General features: G+C 36.9%; 1 protein-coding gene across 7 annotated transcripts in view; it reads right to left on the bottom strand.

The window, feature by feature from the left end:
• Positions 1 to 17083, bottom strand: part of FAM13A (family with sequence similarity 13 member A) — a 362868-nt gene that overhangs the window by 202759 nt on the left and 143026 nt on the right. For all 7 annotated transcript variants that reach the window (XM_045473125.1, XM_045473066.1, XM_045473115.1 and 4 more), the window contains exon 5: positions 7398 to 7551. In XM_045473125.1, coding sequence (XP_045329081.1) covers positions 7398 to 7551 — 154 coding nt within the window. The remainder of the gene's footprint in view (positions 1 to 7397; positions 7552 to 17083) is intronic.

Here is a 17083-nt window from a genome sequence, read left to right as displayed (position 1 = left end):
TGAGTAGAAATAGATATTAAGCTACTTCCCTGAGAGCTTATTACAAACAGGCTGCACTGAAGAATGACACCAACTTCCTGCTTGCACCAAAGAGATAAAGGAAAAATCTAAAGTGCAACTTAAAATAAGTCCATCTTGTTCTTAAAACCTCTCATTATTCTCCCATTCCTGTGAGTGTTAACTCCACAGTTAAACTGCATACTAGTTCACTCGACTATGTAGCTCTTGTGCTACTTCCTATGGCCTGGCGAGAAACGTCTGCTCACCATTACACAAAGAATACATGACTTAAAGCATATCCTTCTGCCTGGAAGATTCTCTGCTTGCTTCCCTGTTCACGTCCTCTTCCCAGCAACTAATGGAAATCCCATTTTTCACAGAGCCACTTCAAAACTCTACTCTTCCATAAACTACTACTTTTAAAAAATAATTCATTTTCAGGGCACCTGGGTGGCTCAGACAGTGGAGCATCTGACTCTGGGTTTTGGCTCAAGTCTTGATCTCATGGTTTATGAATGCAAGCCCCACACTGGGTTCTATGCTGATGGTGCAGAGCCTGCTTGGGATTCTCTCTCTCTCTCTCTCTCAAAAATAAACATTAAAAAAATTCATTTTCAAAAAACATGCCTGACTACACATATTAAATACCAAAATCACTTTTCTGTCCATTGAAGGGACAATCATATTCAATTCTTGCTTTTCCAGATTCAAGAGGATACTTAATATTACCATAATTAAACAAAAAAAGCCTAAAATAGTGAATAGCAAGAAATGTCTAGAGGCAGTAATTCTTTTGTCATGAGTAACACATCTGATTGTCAACTTTATTTTTTTTTTGCTTTTGACTCTCTTTTCCTTCCATTATCAAGCTTTATTCTCTTTAGGGTAAAGAGAAGTAAGGAAATATAAAGGTGATGTAAACCTAACAATTTATTTTCAAGCTAAAGGTTATTGAAAACGTGCTATTTTTATTTCATTTAATCCTAAGAAAAACCAGTCAAAATTAGTGACTGTTGTCCTATTTTATAGATAAGGAAACTAAGGTTGAAGGAAAGACTGAATAATTTGCCCAAAGTCACACAAACTGGAAATTCTAACCCATTCTGTCTTATTCTAGACTGGAGTTTTTAACTCTGTGCCCTAAACTTATTGATAAATCTATCTACTGAAGTATCCTTGACTGGATCATTTGAAAGTAAGCCAAGGTCTTCAGCAATTACACTCTTTAAACTATAGTATCACTTGACCCCTCCCCTTCAACTTAATACTTTGCATTTCTATCCTATTTAACTGGTTTTGAAAATACTTTCCTAAGCATTAATGGTTTTAATCTCACAATAGAATCTATAGATTTTTTTTTTTGCCATTTAAGATGGCAGAGATACTATAAATTACCCATATTGCTGAGTAGCCAGGTTATAAATACACACCCTCTTATTCTAATATCAGAGTGCTCTTTCCAGAACTGTTAAAAACTTTTAAAAGTATCTAGAGTACCTTTTCTCAAAATATGACAGTCATGAAGTACTCAGTGAACTATCATGTTTTCAATTTTATTCAATTATTTTGAAAATAACTTAATATTACTTTCATATTATGTACAAATTGTGACCAGAGACATTATTTTCAGTAAAATGAATAGAGTCCATCTACTGAATTCAAGGAATTTTCAATGCCAGGCATTAAGCTCAATAGCTTGAAAACATGAGACCTGAAATGACATTGTTTCTACAATCACGTCAAAGACTTCTTAGTATATCAAATGTATGGGAAGGAGTGGTGGGAAGGAAGTGTGAATAAGCAGGGTGGGCTCAAATCATGAAAACTCCTGTTTGTTTTGCTAAGACTTAGATTTTATACTATAGGGATGGGTAAAGAAAACCCACTGAAGAATTCTGATATGGGATTGACCATGTTTGTATCTGCATGATAAAAAAGTAGTTCAGGCAGAAGAGGGACGATGGGGTCACAGGACAGACTAGACTCAGGGAAAACAAGAAGACTGTTGTAACAGTCTCCCAAGGATCACTCAGACTGCAACTCTGGCTGATTATTAAAATTGCCAACGAAGCCTTTTAGAATGCAGGTTTTGAGGCCCCAGTATGAGTTTCTGACTCTAGGTTTGGGTAGCCAGGTGATTGTGATAATGAGCCAAGTGTAGAATACCCTTGCCTGGATGAGAGGCTATGAGGAAGTAGTAGTGGGCAGGGAGATGCTGAAGAATTAACAGGTTTTAGTGATTGCTGGACATCAACCTGGAGCAGTTGTGTGGGTGGACGAAACCAATCATTAAGACAAGTGGAGCATTAGATCTTCAAGGACAAGAAAAGATGATCAGACAATCCACGGGACATGCAAGTGACCACTAGGCCCTAGTGACCACTAGGCAGTTAGATATTTATGTATGGTTTGCCAAGCACAGCTGTGTATTAAAGACTGAAGGATGACCTTAGGAAATAATAATGTTTAATTCTGACTGAGAATGAAGAGTCCTCAAAGGAGACTGAAGAAAGGTCAGGGAAAGAAGAAGCAGACAAGAACCATTTAATATTCACTCAAATATTTAAAAGAGAAAATTTGATTTGGGGACAGTGTGACAGCTTGAACTTCCAAGTAAAGGCATCTTAATGACATATTGTGAGCAAAAGAGTGGGAGACAGATCAATGACAGCAAAAGGTTTATTTACTTAAGGCAGGAATATATTATGATCAGGCTTTTATAAATTTTAATTTTTATTTTAGGGAGAGAGCACATGAGCAGGGGAGGGGGCAGAGGAAGAGAGAAAGAGAATTGTAAGTAGGCTCCATGCTCAGTGAAGAGCCTAACCTCACAACCCTGGGATCACAATGGGAGCTGAAATCAAGAGTCGGAAGCTCAATCAGTGGAGCCACCCACGTGCCCCTGATCAGGCTTGCTTTTTAGCCACACAACTCTATCACTGGTAGGAAGGAGATGGGAGGGGAGTGAGCCTGGAAGCAGGATAACAGTTTGAAACTGGGTGCCTGTGATAAGGTCCTATCTAAAGCAATTGTAATGGGTAGACAAGAGACACCCATTCCAAGAGACAGAAGATAGTATCTGAGTCCCTAGGGACTGGTAAAGACTAGAGGAGTTAAGGATAAAGTAAGGATTCTAGTCTGGCAGGCTGGAGGCTGGGAAACTAGGGTTGGAGGGGATAGAACACAAAGTTTTGGGTGTGAGGCACCAGCGTGGCATTTTCTAGATAGTGGGAAATACAGCTTTACTGCTGTTCTGACAGGACAGGCTTCAGTGATGGTTTCAAGGTCATCAGCAGTGTGGTACCTAGAGTAAAAGACAGTTATTCAGAAGAATATGTACTTAATGAGTGTAAATGGGTCACAGTGGTGATTGTCAGGAGGGTCAGAATGTAGTACTCAGAATCAGATAGAATACTGCAGATACTGCCAGACCTACACCAAGAGCAGTGAGACCTACATTCTTTGTTCTGCATACTATTGGTCCATTCAGTGAATGAATCTTTGGTATTTTGGAACAATTACATCACACTGATATTTTGTACTGTGCTGAAAAATTAACATCTGTGGATGATTTTCAAATTTAACGATTATTAATTTTGGTCTCCTTTGGGCTATATTTGTACAAATCATTTTACAAACCTAAGTACAGCACTTTCCAATTATAGCGATTGTATCAGGTATGATGCTTTTGGTGCAAGAAACAGAATGCTCTGCTAAAAGTAGTTTATATTTTAAGGACCTTTACTTCCCTCATGTAACTCAAAGTCCAGAGGTAGGCATGTTTGGGGCTGGTTCAGCACATCAGCAAGGATGAGGAATCTAGCCTCTTTCCTCCTTGGGCTGCTCACTTCAGTGTGCCAGTGATACATTCATCAAGGGCAAAGATGATAGCAACAGCTCCAAGCATCATACCTTCAGATGATAACATCTGAAAGCAGGATGAAAGAGATGAGCATCTTACTCAAAGGCCTGCTACCTTCTGTTCTTTGTAATTAAAAATTAAAAAAATAATTTACATTAATTAAAATGGATAAACGTTAAGTGTACAGTTGAATGAGTTTTGACAAATGCTTACATCCATATAACCCACATCCCTAATGAGATACAGAAAATTTTCATCACCCCTGGAGAGTACCCTTGGGCATTTTCCTAGTCAATCACAACCACCAGGGCTACTATACCCAGAGGAAAACCACAGCTCTGGTCTCTCCATTCTTTTTTTCTTTAGTTTATTTATTTTTGAGAGAGAGAAAGTACAAGTGAGGAAGAAGCAGAGAGAGAGGGAAAGAGAGAGAATATCAAGCAGGCTTTCACACTGTCAGCGTAGAGCCTGATGAGGGGATCTACTCATGAACCAGGAGATCATGACCTGAGCTGAAGTCAACCCTGACCTAAAGTTGGACCCTTACCCAACTGAGCCATCCAGGTGCTCCTTCAATCATTCTTTTTAATCAAGGATGACAATCTTTCCCAGAGGTCTTCTGCCTCCAACACACTTTGCCTTACATCTCCCTGGCCAGAACTGTCTCAATCTTCCTTTAAGTCATAACTAACTTAAATCTTAAAGCTAAAGAGGATGGTAGTAAAAACCATTGTGACTCATTCACGGATCCCTTGGAACTGTGGGAGAGGCCCATGTGACCTCAGCACATTGCTGCAGGCCCAAATAAAATGCTCATTTGTTTGAAGCAAGAAAGAAGAGGGAAATGGTACTACACACACACACACACGCACGCACACACGCACGCACACACATGCATGCACACACATGCACTCACACATCATTCTGTTAGTCTACATACCCAGCCATCCAATATCTGAACGATTTTTCCAGCTTTATTTTACTTGCAAATGTGCTAAGTATGTACTCATTTAAGTCAATGATTAAAATACTGAAAATAACACAAACAAATGTAGAGACCTGCCCTAAGTTAACACCAGTCCAAATTCAAAGTCCTTCATCCTGGTTCCATTGCAACCAAACTTACATTTGTCTTGGCCCCAAATCTCCCTAAAGCACACAGGATATTGTGAACTTCATTCAATCTTTTATGACTCTGTTCCCCACAATGGGGTACACAGAGGTATGTTGGTGGATACATTTAGTACTTCTTCCCCTTAAAAGCCCATTTCTATACCTTAGTAGTTTCCATGAGCCTAAGCTTATTCTCAGCTCACTTTATGTGTCTGTCATTCACATTCACTTTATGTGTCTGTCATTATTACTTCTTTTGTGCTGGTATCTTCTTCTACCTATCCTTCTAAAAGCTGAGCTCATGAGAATGACCAGAATAAGAACTTGTTTCTTTTAGTTACCTTCCAGTTTTCCAATTGTTTAGTATGTTAATGATTTCATTGTCAGCCTCCCATTTCCTTTCTAATCCAGTATTCTTTTGGTTTGTATCTAATATGTCCCTGATTTTAGGAATTAAAAAAAAAACTGCTTTCTAAACAATGTCCAAGTTTAGATAACTGATTATAGCTAGCATGTTCTTTATTTTTATGGACCCTAAAATGGCACTGGCATATTCCATTAAAATCATTTCTGCAACTTACATTTCGTCCTTATTGGCTGTAACTAGATTCAGAACATCATATTCCCTTGTAGCATAAGGTACCATCTGAGATGAACTATCAGCAAGATCAGTAAAGAATGCACCAACTATTTTGCTTTAGCAGAATGATGCTTCCACGGTATAGAAATGCAGTTTTCAAACATGGTCTTTATCTGCTTCTAGGCCAGATCTGAAACTTGCATTAGGGGAGTAGCAGTCATATTCTTTATCTACCTAAGATACCTGTATTTGACTCCCACAGTACTACCAGTTTGTGTGTCTTATTATCTTGTACTCTCATACTAAGTTCTCCACTAGACTTAAATCTAGTAGCTCAATGAGTTCTAGGCAGGGACTCCTTCTATATATTTAAACAGGTGTTGTTTTACTTACACAGCATATAACCTCTTCTTGGCATATTCCAGTGGGGGGGGGGAAATATATATATATGTCAGCAAGTTTGTCTTGCCTAGGAGATCATATTTTTCTATTATATTTTAGGCTTATCTGATTATCTTACAAGCTCTAGTTAAAAAGTACAAGTGCTAAAAAGTGTTAATCAGAGATACAGCTGTAGCAAAGTCAATCACTTTTTAATACTTTAAAAAGAGACCTTTGCAAAGTACTCTAGGAGACAGAGGAAGAAATTTAGGATGTATTTTTTTTCCTATTTAAAAGAGAATTTATTTTAATTTTTTGGTAGCAAGACAGTGTATCTTCTTTCCGTATTTTCTCTGGTGAATCAGGGACATATTTTCTCAGCTACTGTGTTGCCTCCAACTTACATTATTATTGTATCTCATCATTTTATCTATGTATTATTCTTCCCTTCTTTAAAAGTTTAAAGTTCTCTTTATCAGTTTGGCAAGATTCCAGATAGAGGCATTTCCTCTCAGATGTACTATAGTCCTTACAAGGAGTCTGGATAAGAAAACCTAGTTTTTGGTTTTCTTTTGCTTTTTTGGTAGAGTGCTACTTGATACTCATTACCTTTTATTTCTTCTTCAAAGTCATGTTCTCAACTGGAAGAAGGGATGAAAATACCTCTTCAATGACCAAAACAAGTGTCTTGGGTTTTATCAGTCATTGCCATGTAAATCAACAAGTATAATGCAGTCTGTAAAGGTGATAAGTCTCAGGAAATCTCCTAAGGGAACCTCCCATATCCATTCCATCATGATTTGCCTCAATATAAGTGATAAAGAAATATGATCCCTCCCCTGGGGGATTTGGCTTGGTTTATTGTCGGACTTTCTTTAGAGACCTACTACATTTCCCTAATGTGTAAAGGATAGGTTATAAATTATCGGCCAATGTATAAAAAGATGGAGATAGTATTGTTAAGGATTCCTTTACAGCTTATAAAAATACTTTCCTTTACTGATGATAGTTGCCAGGGGATACATATGTGGGACTTAAAATCTGAAGGTGAACTTGAAAGTGTGCCAGACACAAGGGAAATAAAAAGACAGTAACATTATCTTCAGGAATTTGCCATCTACTCAGTAAGCTAGCACTCCTAACACAGCTATAAGCACATATCTCTGCTGTAACACCAGGCTTCCATAAAAATCAACCAGAGCACTGGGCCTACATAAGTGATTTTGAGATGATTTTACAGCGGCAGGGAAACATGAATTCACAATTATTCTCCAATCTTAGAAGAATATAGATCAGTTAAATACTTGACACAGATTATATTTCATAAACAAAATTCAATAAACACAGGAATAATAATCTAAGTTATACCCATGACATTTTTATGACAAAGAATGATCTATATGAAATGTCTTCCATTCAAAATATAAGCAATACTGAAGATTATATACCAAAGTTACTTACTTTTACTATGATAATCCTAGCCATGTTTTCACATCTCTGGTTATCATTTCCTGTATACTCTACTTCAAACAAGGTATCATAATTTTCTAGTAATTTAGCCATTATCTTGTTGCAGATGTCTTGTTCTTTCATGCCTTCAAGCCCAGGTGGCACACTAGAAATAAGGAGAAAAAATGAGAGGACTTACTTTGTAAAAACAAAAATGCCAGTACAGTTGACTCAGGCATATACTTTAACATCTCCTGTATGATTGATCAGCCTTCTTAGAAGGACACATGGGATTTTCAACAAGCTATATGGTGACATGTATGATGTTGATGGGACAACTGGCAAATTCCCAAGATCTGCATCAGTAGCTTGTGCTGGCTGAATAAGAAAAGTACATGTTGTTTAGGAAGAAGGTACAGGTTAACATAGGTGCCATAATTCTTTGTATATATTAGAAATTGCTACACATAAGATAACATTTATATATAACAAATATATAATATTCACATATAACATTTATATAACATTTGTATATAATGATATAATATTTGTATAAATATATCATTTATAAAATGATAAAGAAATATTATCAGAAAAAATATTTTATCATGACAGAAATTGCTACAGAAATAATAGCAACACAAAAAGATTGCTTAGATAATGCACGAAAGTACATAAAAAGTACATATTTTCTGGAAAAAATACTGATACTATTGAAGCTGAGTGATGGGTATATGGAAAATGTGTTATACTACATACTATTCCCTCTTCTTTTGGGTATGTTTAAAAATTTCCATAATTAAAAAAATGTGAAAAAGATCTGAATGCAGAAGACAGAATAAGGTAGCAAGACAAGGTACAGATTATGAATATCTCTTTAGTAACAGGGACAAATGACAGGGTTAGTAGGTAGAATCGATAAGAAAGTAAACTGAAAAAAAGAAAAGACAAAGGACAGGAGTTGAAAAACTGATAGAAGAAAACCGGACATCAATAATCTTATGCAAAGATACTTAATCTCATTTAATAACCAGTGAAATGCATTTAAAAAGCAACACTGAGACATCAATACCCATTTATATTAGTTTTCAGTGTCTTCTGTTACAAATTATCATACAATGTTGTTTAAAATGACAGAAATTTATTCTTTCATAGTTCTGGAGGCCAGCAGACTGCAATCAGTATCATTGGGCAGAAAGTAAACTACCAGCAGTGACACACTAGCTGGTAGCATTCCTTGCCTGTGATTTCAATCTTCAATCAAGGTCAGCATCTTAAAATTCTCTCTGTTTCATCTTCATATGGCCTTCTCTGTGTGTTGAGTCCAGAAACAAACCCACACTTTTATGGTCAATTAATCTATGATAAAGGAGCCAAGAATATAAATGGGGAAAGGATAGTTTCCTTTAATAAATGATATTGGGAAAACTGAACAGCCATATGCAAAACAATGAAACTTGACCACTACCTCATACCATGCACAAAATCAACTTAAAATGGATTAAAGATCTGAATGTAAGACTTGAAATCATAAAACTCTTATAATTTATATTTTGTAAACTGTAAACATGTGCTGATTTTCATTAAAAATGATGGATGATTCAGAGAGCAGAACCAAAACCAAAACCAAAACAAAACTAAAAAATAGGGTGAGGTTGAAAACCATGGAGAAATATTTCCAGGACTTGAAACCTAGTCAAGAGATTCCCAGCGTTAGATTAGATCCTGATATTAGAACTGCCATTGAGTCAAACAGAAAGTAAAAGAAAAAAAAAATTAAACTACATAAAAACAAATGAAAATAAAAACACAATTGTTCAAAACCTTTGGGATACAGCAAAAGTGGTTCTAAGAGGGAAGTTTATAGAAATACAGGCCTACTTCAACAAGCAAAAAAAATCTCAAACAGCCTAACATACCTATACATGCTAGAAAAAGAACAAACAAAACCTAAAACCAGCAGAAGGAAAAAAATAATAAAGATTACAGGAGAAATAAGTGATATAGAAACTAAAAAAAGAATAGATCAATAAAACCAGGAGTTGGTTCTTTGAAAAAAAAAAAAAACATTAAAATTGATAAACCTCTAGCCAGACTTATCAAGAATAAAAGAGAAAGGACCCAAATAAATAAAAGCACAAATGAGAGAGGCTAAACAACCAACACTCCAGAAAGGCAAAGGATTATAAGAGAATATTATGAAAACCTATATGTCAACAAATCGGACAACCTAAAAGAAATGGGTAAATTCCTAGAAACATATAATCTCCCAAAAATGAAGAAGAAAAGAAAATTTGAACAGACCTATTATTACCAGAAAAGAAATTAAATCAGTAATCAAAAAACTCCCAACAAACAAAAGTCCAGGACCAGATGGCCTTACAGGCAAAATCTACCAAATATTTGTAGAGTTAATACCTATTCTTCTTAAACTATTACAAAGAATAGAAAAGGAAGGTAAACTTCCAAATTCATTCTATGAGGCCAGTATAACCCTGATACTCAGGCCAGACGAATATACCACACACACACACACAAAAAGAGTACAGGCCAATATCCCTCATGAACATAAAAGCAAAAATCCTCAACAAAATACTAGCAAAAAGAACCCAACAACAATTTAAAAAAATCATTCACCACAATATAGTAGGATTATTTCTGGGTTGCAAGGGTTATTCAATATTCTCAAATCTATCAATGTGATACATCACATCAATAAGAGGATAAGAACCATATGATCATTTCAGTAGATGCAATGTAAAAGCACTTGACAAAGTGCAGTATTCACTCATGATAAAAAAAAAAAAAACCCAACAATGTAGATTTAGAGGGAACATACCTCAAAATGATAAAGGCCATATATGAAAAACCCATGACACTTCTGAGTGGGGTATCAGCCTGGCTCAGTCAGTAGAGAGTATGACTCTTGATTTCAGGGTCTTAGGTTGAGAGAGAAAGAGAGAAAGAGAGAAAGAGAGAGAGAGACAGACAGACAGACTTCTGAAAAACCCAGAGCAAATATCATCTTCAATGTGGAAAAAGTGAGAGACTTTCCCCTAAGGTCAGGAACAAGATCAGGATGTCCAATTTCACTACTTTTATTTTACATAATACTAGAAGTCCTAGTCACAGCAATCAGACAACAAAAAGAAATAAAAGACATCCAAACTGGTGAAAAAGAAGTAAAACTTTCACTATTTGGAGATGACATGATACTATATAGAGAAAACCTGAAAGACTCCAGCTGAAAAACTGCTAGAACTGAAACACAAACTGTACATTCTCAGGATACAATATCAATGCACAGAAATCTGCCCCATTTCTATACACCACCTATAATGAAGCAGCAGAAAGAGAAATTAGGAAAACAATCCCAATTACAATTGCACCCGAAATAATAAGATACCTAGGAATAAACCTAACCAGAAAGGTGAAAGAACTGTACTCCAGAAACTGATAAAACACTGATGAAAGAAATTGAAGATGACACCAAGAAATGGAAAGATGTTCCATGCTCATGGATTGGAAGAACAAATATTGTTAAAATGCCTATAATACCCAAAGCAATCTACATTTTTAATACAATCTCTATCAAAATATCAATAGCATTTTTCACAGAACTACAACAAAGGATCCAAAAATTTGTATGGAACCACAAAAGACCCCAAATAGCCAAAGCAATCTTGAAAAAGAAAAGCAAAGCTGGAGGCATCACAATTCCAGACTTCAAGGTACATTGCAAGTTCTATTACAAAGCTATAGTAATCAAAATAGTATGGTACTAGCACAAAAAATACACACATAGATCAATGCACCAGAACAGAAAACCCAGAAATGAACCCATGACTAAATGGTTAATCTTCAACAAAGCAATAAAGAATATCCAATGGGAAAAAGATGGACTCTTCAACAAATGGTGTTGGGAGAACTGGATAAGAACATGCACAAGAAATGAAACTGGACCACTTTCTTAAATCATGCACCAAAAAATCCTCAAAGTGGATTGAAGACCTAAATGTGAGACCTGAAACCATAAAAATCCTAGAAGAGAGCACAGGGTAATTTCTCTGACACTGGCTACAGGAATTTTTTTTCTAGATAGGTCTCCCAAGACAAGGGAAACAAAAGCAAAAATAAACTATTGGGACTCATCAAATTAAAAGCTTCTGCACAGCAAAGGAAATAACTAAGAAAACTAAAAGGCAACCTATGGAATGGGATAAGATACTTGCAAATGACATATCATTTGATAAGGGATTAGTATTCAAAATATTTAAAGAACTTATATAACTCAACACCCCAAAACCAAATATCCAGTTAAAAAATGGGCAGACGACATGAACAGATATTTCTCTAAAAAAGACATACAGATGGCCAAAGACACATGGAAAGATGCTAATCATCCCTTTTCATCAAGGAAATGCAAATCAGACCTACAGTGAGATATCACTTCACACCTGTGAAAATGGCTAAAATCAAAAACACAAGAAACAACAAGTGTTGGTGAGGATGTGGAGAAAAAGGAACCCTCTTGCGCTGTTAGTGGGAATGCAAATTGGTACACTCTAGAAAACAGTACAGAGGTTCCATATAAAGTGAAAAATAGAAGTATCCACAATCCAGCAATCACAGACCATCAAAATATACGAAGAAAAAATGAACAGAATATAAGGGAGAAATACACAGTTCTACAATAGTTCACTAGTTCAACACCCCAGTCACAACAATGGGTAGAAGAGACAGATAGAAGATAAGAAACAGAGGACTTAAAAAACAAACCAGCTACATCTAGCAGATGTATACAGAATATTTTACCTGACAACCAGAATAATCACTTTTCTCAAGTGTATATAGGACATTTTCCCGGATATACCATATATTAGGCCATAAATTAAATCTCAATACATTTATTTTTTTTTCCATTTTTTATTTTTATTTATTTTTTCAATATATGAAGTTTATTGTCTAATTGGTTTCCATTCAACACCCAGTGCTCATCCCAAAAGGTGCCCACCTCAATACCCATCACCCACCCTCCCCGCCCTCCCACCCCCCATCAACCCTCAGTTTGTTCTCAATTTTTAAGAGTCTCTTATGCTTTGGCTCTCTTCCACTCTAACCTCTTTTTTTTTTTTTTCCTTCCCCTCCCCCATGGGTTTCTGTTAAGTTTCTCAGGATCCACATAAGAGTGAAACCATATGGTATCTGTCTTTCTCTGTATGGCTTATTTCACTGAGCATAACACTCTCCACTTCGATCCATGTTGCTACAAAGGGCCATATTTCATTCTTTCTCATTGCCACGTAGTACTCCATTGTGTATATAAACCACAATTTCTTTATCCATTCATCAGTTGATGGACATTTAGGCTCTTTCCATAATTTGGCTATTGTTGAGAGTGCTGCTATAAACATTGGTGTACAAATGCCCCTATGCATCAGTACTCCTGTATCCCTTGGGTAAATTCCTAGCAGTGCTATTGCTGGGTCATAGGGTAGGTCTATTTTTAATTTTTTGAGGAACCTCCACACTGTTTTCCAGAGTGGCTGCACCAATTTGCATTCCCACCAACAGTGCAAGAGGGTTCCCGTTTCTCCACATCATCTCCAGCATCTATAGTCTCTTGATTTGTTCATTTCGGCCACTCTGACTGGCGTGAGGTGATATCTGAGTGTGGTTTTGATTTGTATTTCCCTGATGAGGAGCGACATTGAGCATCTTTTCATGTGCCTGTTGGCCATCTGGATGTCTTCTTTAGAGAAGTGTCTATTCATGTTTTCTGCCCATTTCTTCACTGGGTTATTTGTTTTTCGGGTGTGGAGTTTGGTGAGCTCTTTATAGATTTTGGATACTAGCCCTTTCTGATATGTCATTTGCAAATATCTTTTCCCATTCCGTTGGTTGCCCTTTAGTTTTGCTGGTTGTTTCCTTTGCTGTGCAGAAGCTTTTTATCTTCATAAGGTCCCAGTAGTTCATTTTTGCTTTTAATTCCCTTGCCTTTGGGGATGTGTCAAGTAAGAAATTGCTACGGCTGAGGTCAGAGAGGTCTTTTCCTGCTTTCTCCTCTAGGGTTTTGATGGTGTCCTGTCTCACATTCAGGTCCTTTATCCATTTTGAGTTTATTTTTGTGAATGGTGTGAGAAAGTGGTCTAGTTTCAATCTTCTGCATGTTGCTGTCCAGTTCTCCAAGCACCATCTGTTAAAGAGACTGTCTTTTTTCTATTGGATATTCTTTCCTGCTTTGTCAAAGATTAGTTGGCCATACTTTTGTGGGTCTAGTTCTGGGGTTTCTATTCTATTCCATTGGTCTATGTGTCTGTTTTTGTGCCAATACCATGCTGTCTTGATGATGACAGCTTTGTAGTAGAGGCTAAAGTCTGGGATTGTGATGCCTCCTGCTTTGGTCTTCTTCAAAATTACTTTGGCTATTCGGGGCCTTTTGTGGTTCCATATGAATTTTAGGATTGCTTGTTCTAGTTTCGAGAAGAATGCCGGTGCAATTTTGATTGGGATTGCATTGAATGTGTAGATAGCTTTGGGTAGTATTGACATTTTGACAATATTTATTCTTCCAATCCATGAACACGGAATGTTTTTCCATTTCTTTATATCTTCTTCAATTTCCTTCATAAGCTTTCTATGGTTTTCAGCATACAGATCCTTTACATCTTTGGTTAGATTTATTCCTAGGTATTTTATGCTTCTTGGTGCAATTGTGAATGGGATCAGTTTCTTTATTTGTCTTTCTGTTGCTTCATTATTAGTGTATAAGAATGCAACTGATTTCTGTACATTGATTTTGTATCCTGCAACTTTGCTAAATTCATGTATCAGTTCTAGCAGACTTTTGGTGGAGTCTATCGGGTTTTCCATGTATAATATCATGTCATCTGCAAAAAGTGAAAGCTTAACTTCATCTTTGCCAATTTTGATGCCTTTGATTTCCTTTTGTTGTCTGATTGCTGATGCTAGAATTTCCAACACTATGTTAAACAACAGCGGTGAGAGTGGACACCCCTGTCGTGTTCCTGATCTCAGGGGGAAAGCTCTCAGTTTTTCCCCATTGAGGATGATGTTAGCTGTGGGCTTTTCATAAATGGCTTTTATGATCTTTAAGTATGTTCCTTCTATCCCGACTTTCTCGAGGGTTTTTATTAAGTAAACATTGCTGAATTTTGTCAAAGGCCTTTTCTGCATCGATTGACAGGATCATATGATACTTTTCTTTTATTAATGTGATGTATCATGTTGATTGATTTGCGAATGTTGAACCAGCCCTGCATCCCAGGAATGAATCCCCCTTGATCATGGTGAATAATTCTTTTTATATGCTGTTGAATTCAATTTGCTAGTATCTTATTGAGAATTTTTGCATCCATATTCATCAGGGATATTGGCCTGTTGTTCTCTTTTTTTACTGGGTCTCTGTCTGGTTTAGGAATCAAAGTAATACTGGCTTCATGGAATGAGTCTGGAAGTTTTCCTTCCCTTTCTATTTTTTGGAATAGCTTGAGAAGGATAGGTATTATCTCTGCTTTAAATGTCTGGTAGAACTCCCCTGGGAAGCCATCTGGTCCTGGACTCTTATTTGTTGGGAGATTTTTGATGACTGATTCAATTTCTTCGCTGGTTATGGGTCTGTTCAAGCTTCTATTTCCTCCTGATTGAGTTTGGAAGCGTGTGGGTGTTTAGGAATTTGTCCATTTCTTCCAGGTTGTCCACTTTGTTGGCATATAATTTTTCATAGTACTCCCTGATAATTGCTTGTATTTCTGAGGGATTGGTTGTAATAATTCCATTTTCATTCATGATTTTATCTATTTGGGTCATCTCCCTTTTCTTTTTGAGAAGCCTGGCTAGAGGTTTATCAATCTTGTTTATTTTTTCAAAAAACCAACTCTTAGTTTTGTTGATCTGCTCTACAGTTTTTTTAGATTCTATACTGTTTATTTCTGCTCTGATATTTATTATTTCTCTTCTTCTGCTGGGCTTGGGGTGTCTTTGCTGTTCTGCTTCTATTTCCTTTAGGTGTGCTGTTAGATTTTGTATTTGGGATTTTTCTTGTTTCTTGAGATAGGGCCTGGATTGCAATGTATTTTCCTCTCAGGACTGCCTTCGCTGCATCCCAAAGCATTTGGATTGTTGTATTTTCATTTTCATTTGTTTCCATATATTTTTTTTTCAACGTTTATTTTATTTTTGGGACAGAGAGAGACAGAGCAAGAACGGGGGAGGGGCAGAGAGAGAGGGAGACACAGAATCGGAAACAGGCTCCAGGCTCTGAGCCATCAGCCCAGAGCCTGACGCGGGGCTCGAACTCACGGACCGCGAGATCGTGACCTGGCTGAAGTCGGACGCTTAACCGACTGCGCCACCCAGGCGCCCCTGTTTCCATCTATTTTTTAATTTCTTCTCTAATTGCCTGGTTGACCCATTCATTCTTTAGTAGGGTGTTCTTTAACCTCCATGCTTTTGGAGGTTTTCCAGACTTTTTCCTGTGGTTGATTTCAAGCTTCATAGCATTGTGGTCTGAAAGTATGCATGGTATGATTTCAATTCTTGTATACTTATGAAGGGCTGTTTTGTGACCCAGTATGTGATCTATCTTGGAGAATGTTCCATGTGCACTCGAGAAGAAAGTATACTCCATTGTTTTGGGATGCAGAGTTCTAAATATATCTGTCAAGTCCATCTGATCCAATGTATCATTCAGGGCCCTTGTTTCTTTATTGACTCGTGTGTCTAGATGATCTATCTGTTTCTATAAGTGGAGTGTTAAAGTCCCCTGCAATTACCACATTCTTATCCATAAGGTTCCTTATGTTTGTAATTGTTTTATATATTTGGGGGCTCCTGTTTTGGTGCATAGACATTTATAATTGTTAGCTCTTCCTGATGGATAGACCCTGCGATTATTATATAATGCCCTTCTTCATCTCTTGTTACAGCCTTTAATTTAAAGTCTAGTTTGTCTGATATAAGTATGTCTACTCCAGCTTTCTTTTGACTTCCAGTGGCATGATAAATAGTTCTCCATCCCCTCACTCTCAATCTGAAGGTATCCTTAGGTCTAAAATGAGTCTCTTGTAGACAGCAAATAGATGGGTCTTGTTTTTTTTTTATCCATTCTGATACCCTATGTCTTTTGGTTGGCACATTTAGTCCATTTACATTGTTATTATAGAAAGATATGGGTTTTGAGTCATTGTGATGTCCGTAGGTTTCATGCTTGTAGCGATGTCTCTGGTACTTTGTCTCACAGGATCCCCCTTAGGATCTCTTGTAGGGCTGGTTTAGTGGTGACGAATTCCTTCAGTTTTTGTTTGTTTGGGAAGACCTTTATCTCTCCTTCTATTCTAAATGACAGACTTGCTGGATAAAGGATTCTTGGCTACATATTTTTTCTGTTCATCACATTGAAGATCTCCTGCCATTCGTTTCTGGCCTGCCAAGTTTCAGTAGAGAGATCGGTCACGAGTCTTATAGGTCTCCCTTTATATGTTAGAGCACGTTTATCTCTAGCTGCTTTCAGAATTTTCTCCTTATCCTTGTATTTTGCCAGTTTCACTATGATATGTCATGCAGAAGATCGATTCAAGTTACGTCTGAAGGGAGTTCTCTGTGCCTCTTGGATTTCAATGCCTTTTTCCTTCCCCAGTTCAGGGAAGTTCCCAGCTATTATTTCTTCAAGTACACCT

Source organism: Leopardus geoffroyi, chromosome B1 (assembly GCF_018350155.1).
Source record: "Leopardus geoffroyi isolate Oge1 chromosome B1, O.geoffroyi_Oge1_pat1.0, whole genome shotgun sequence".
Classification (NCBI taxonomy): Eukaryota; Metazoa; Chordata; class Mammalia; order Carnivora; family Felidae; genus Leopardus; species Leopardus geoffroyi.
This window is presented reverse-complemented; position numbering and strand designations above follow the sequence as displayed.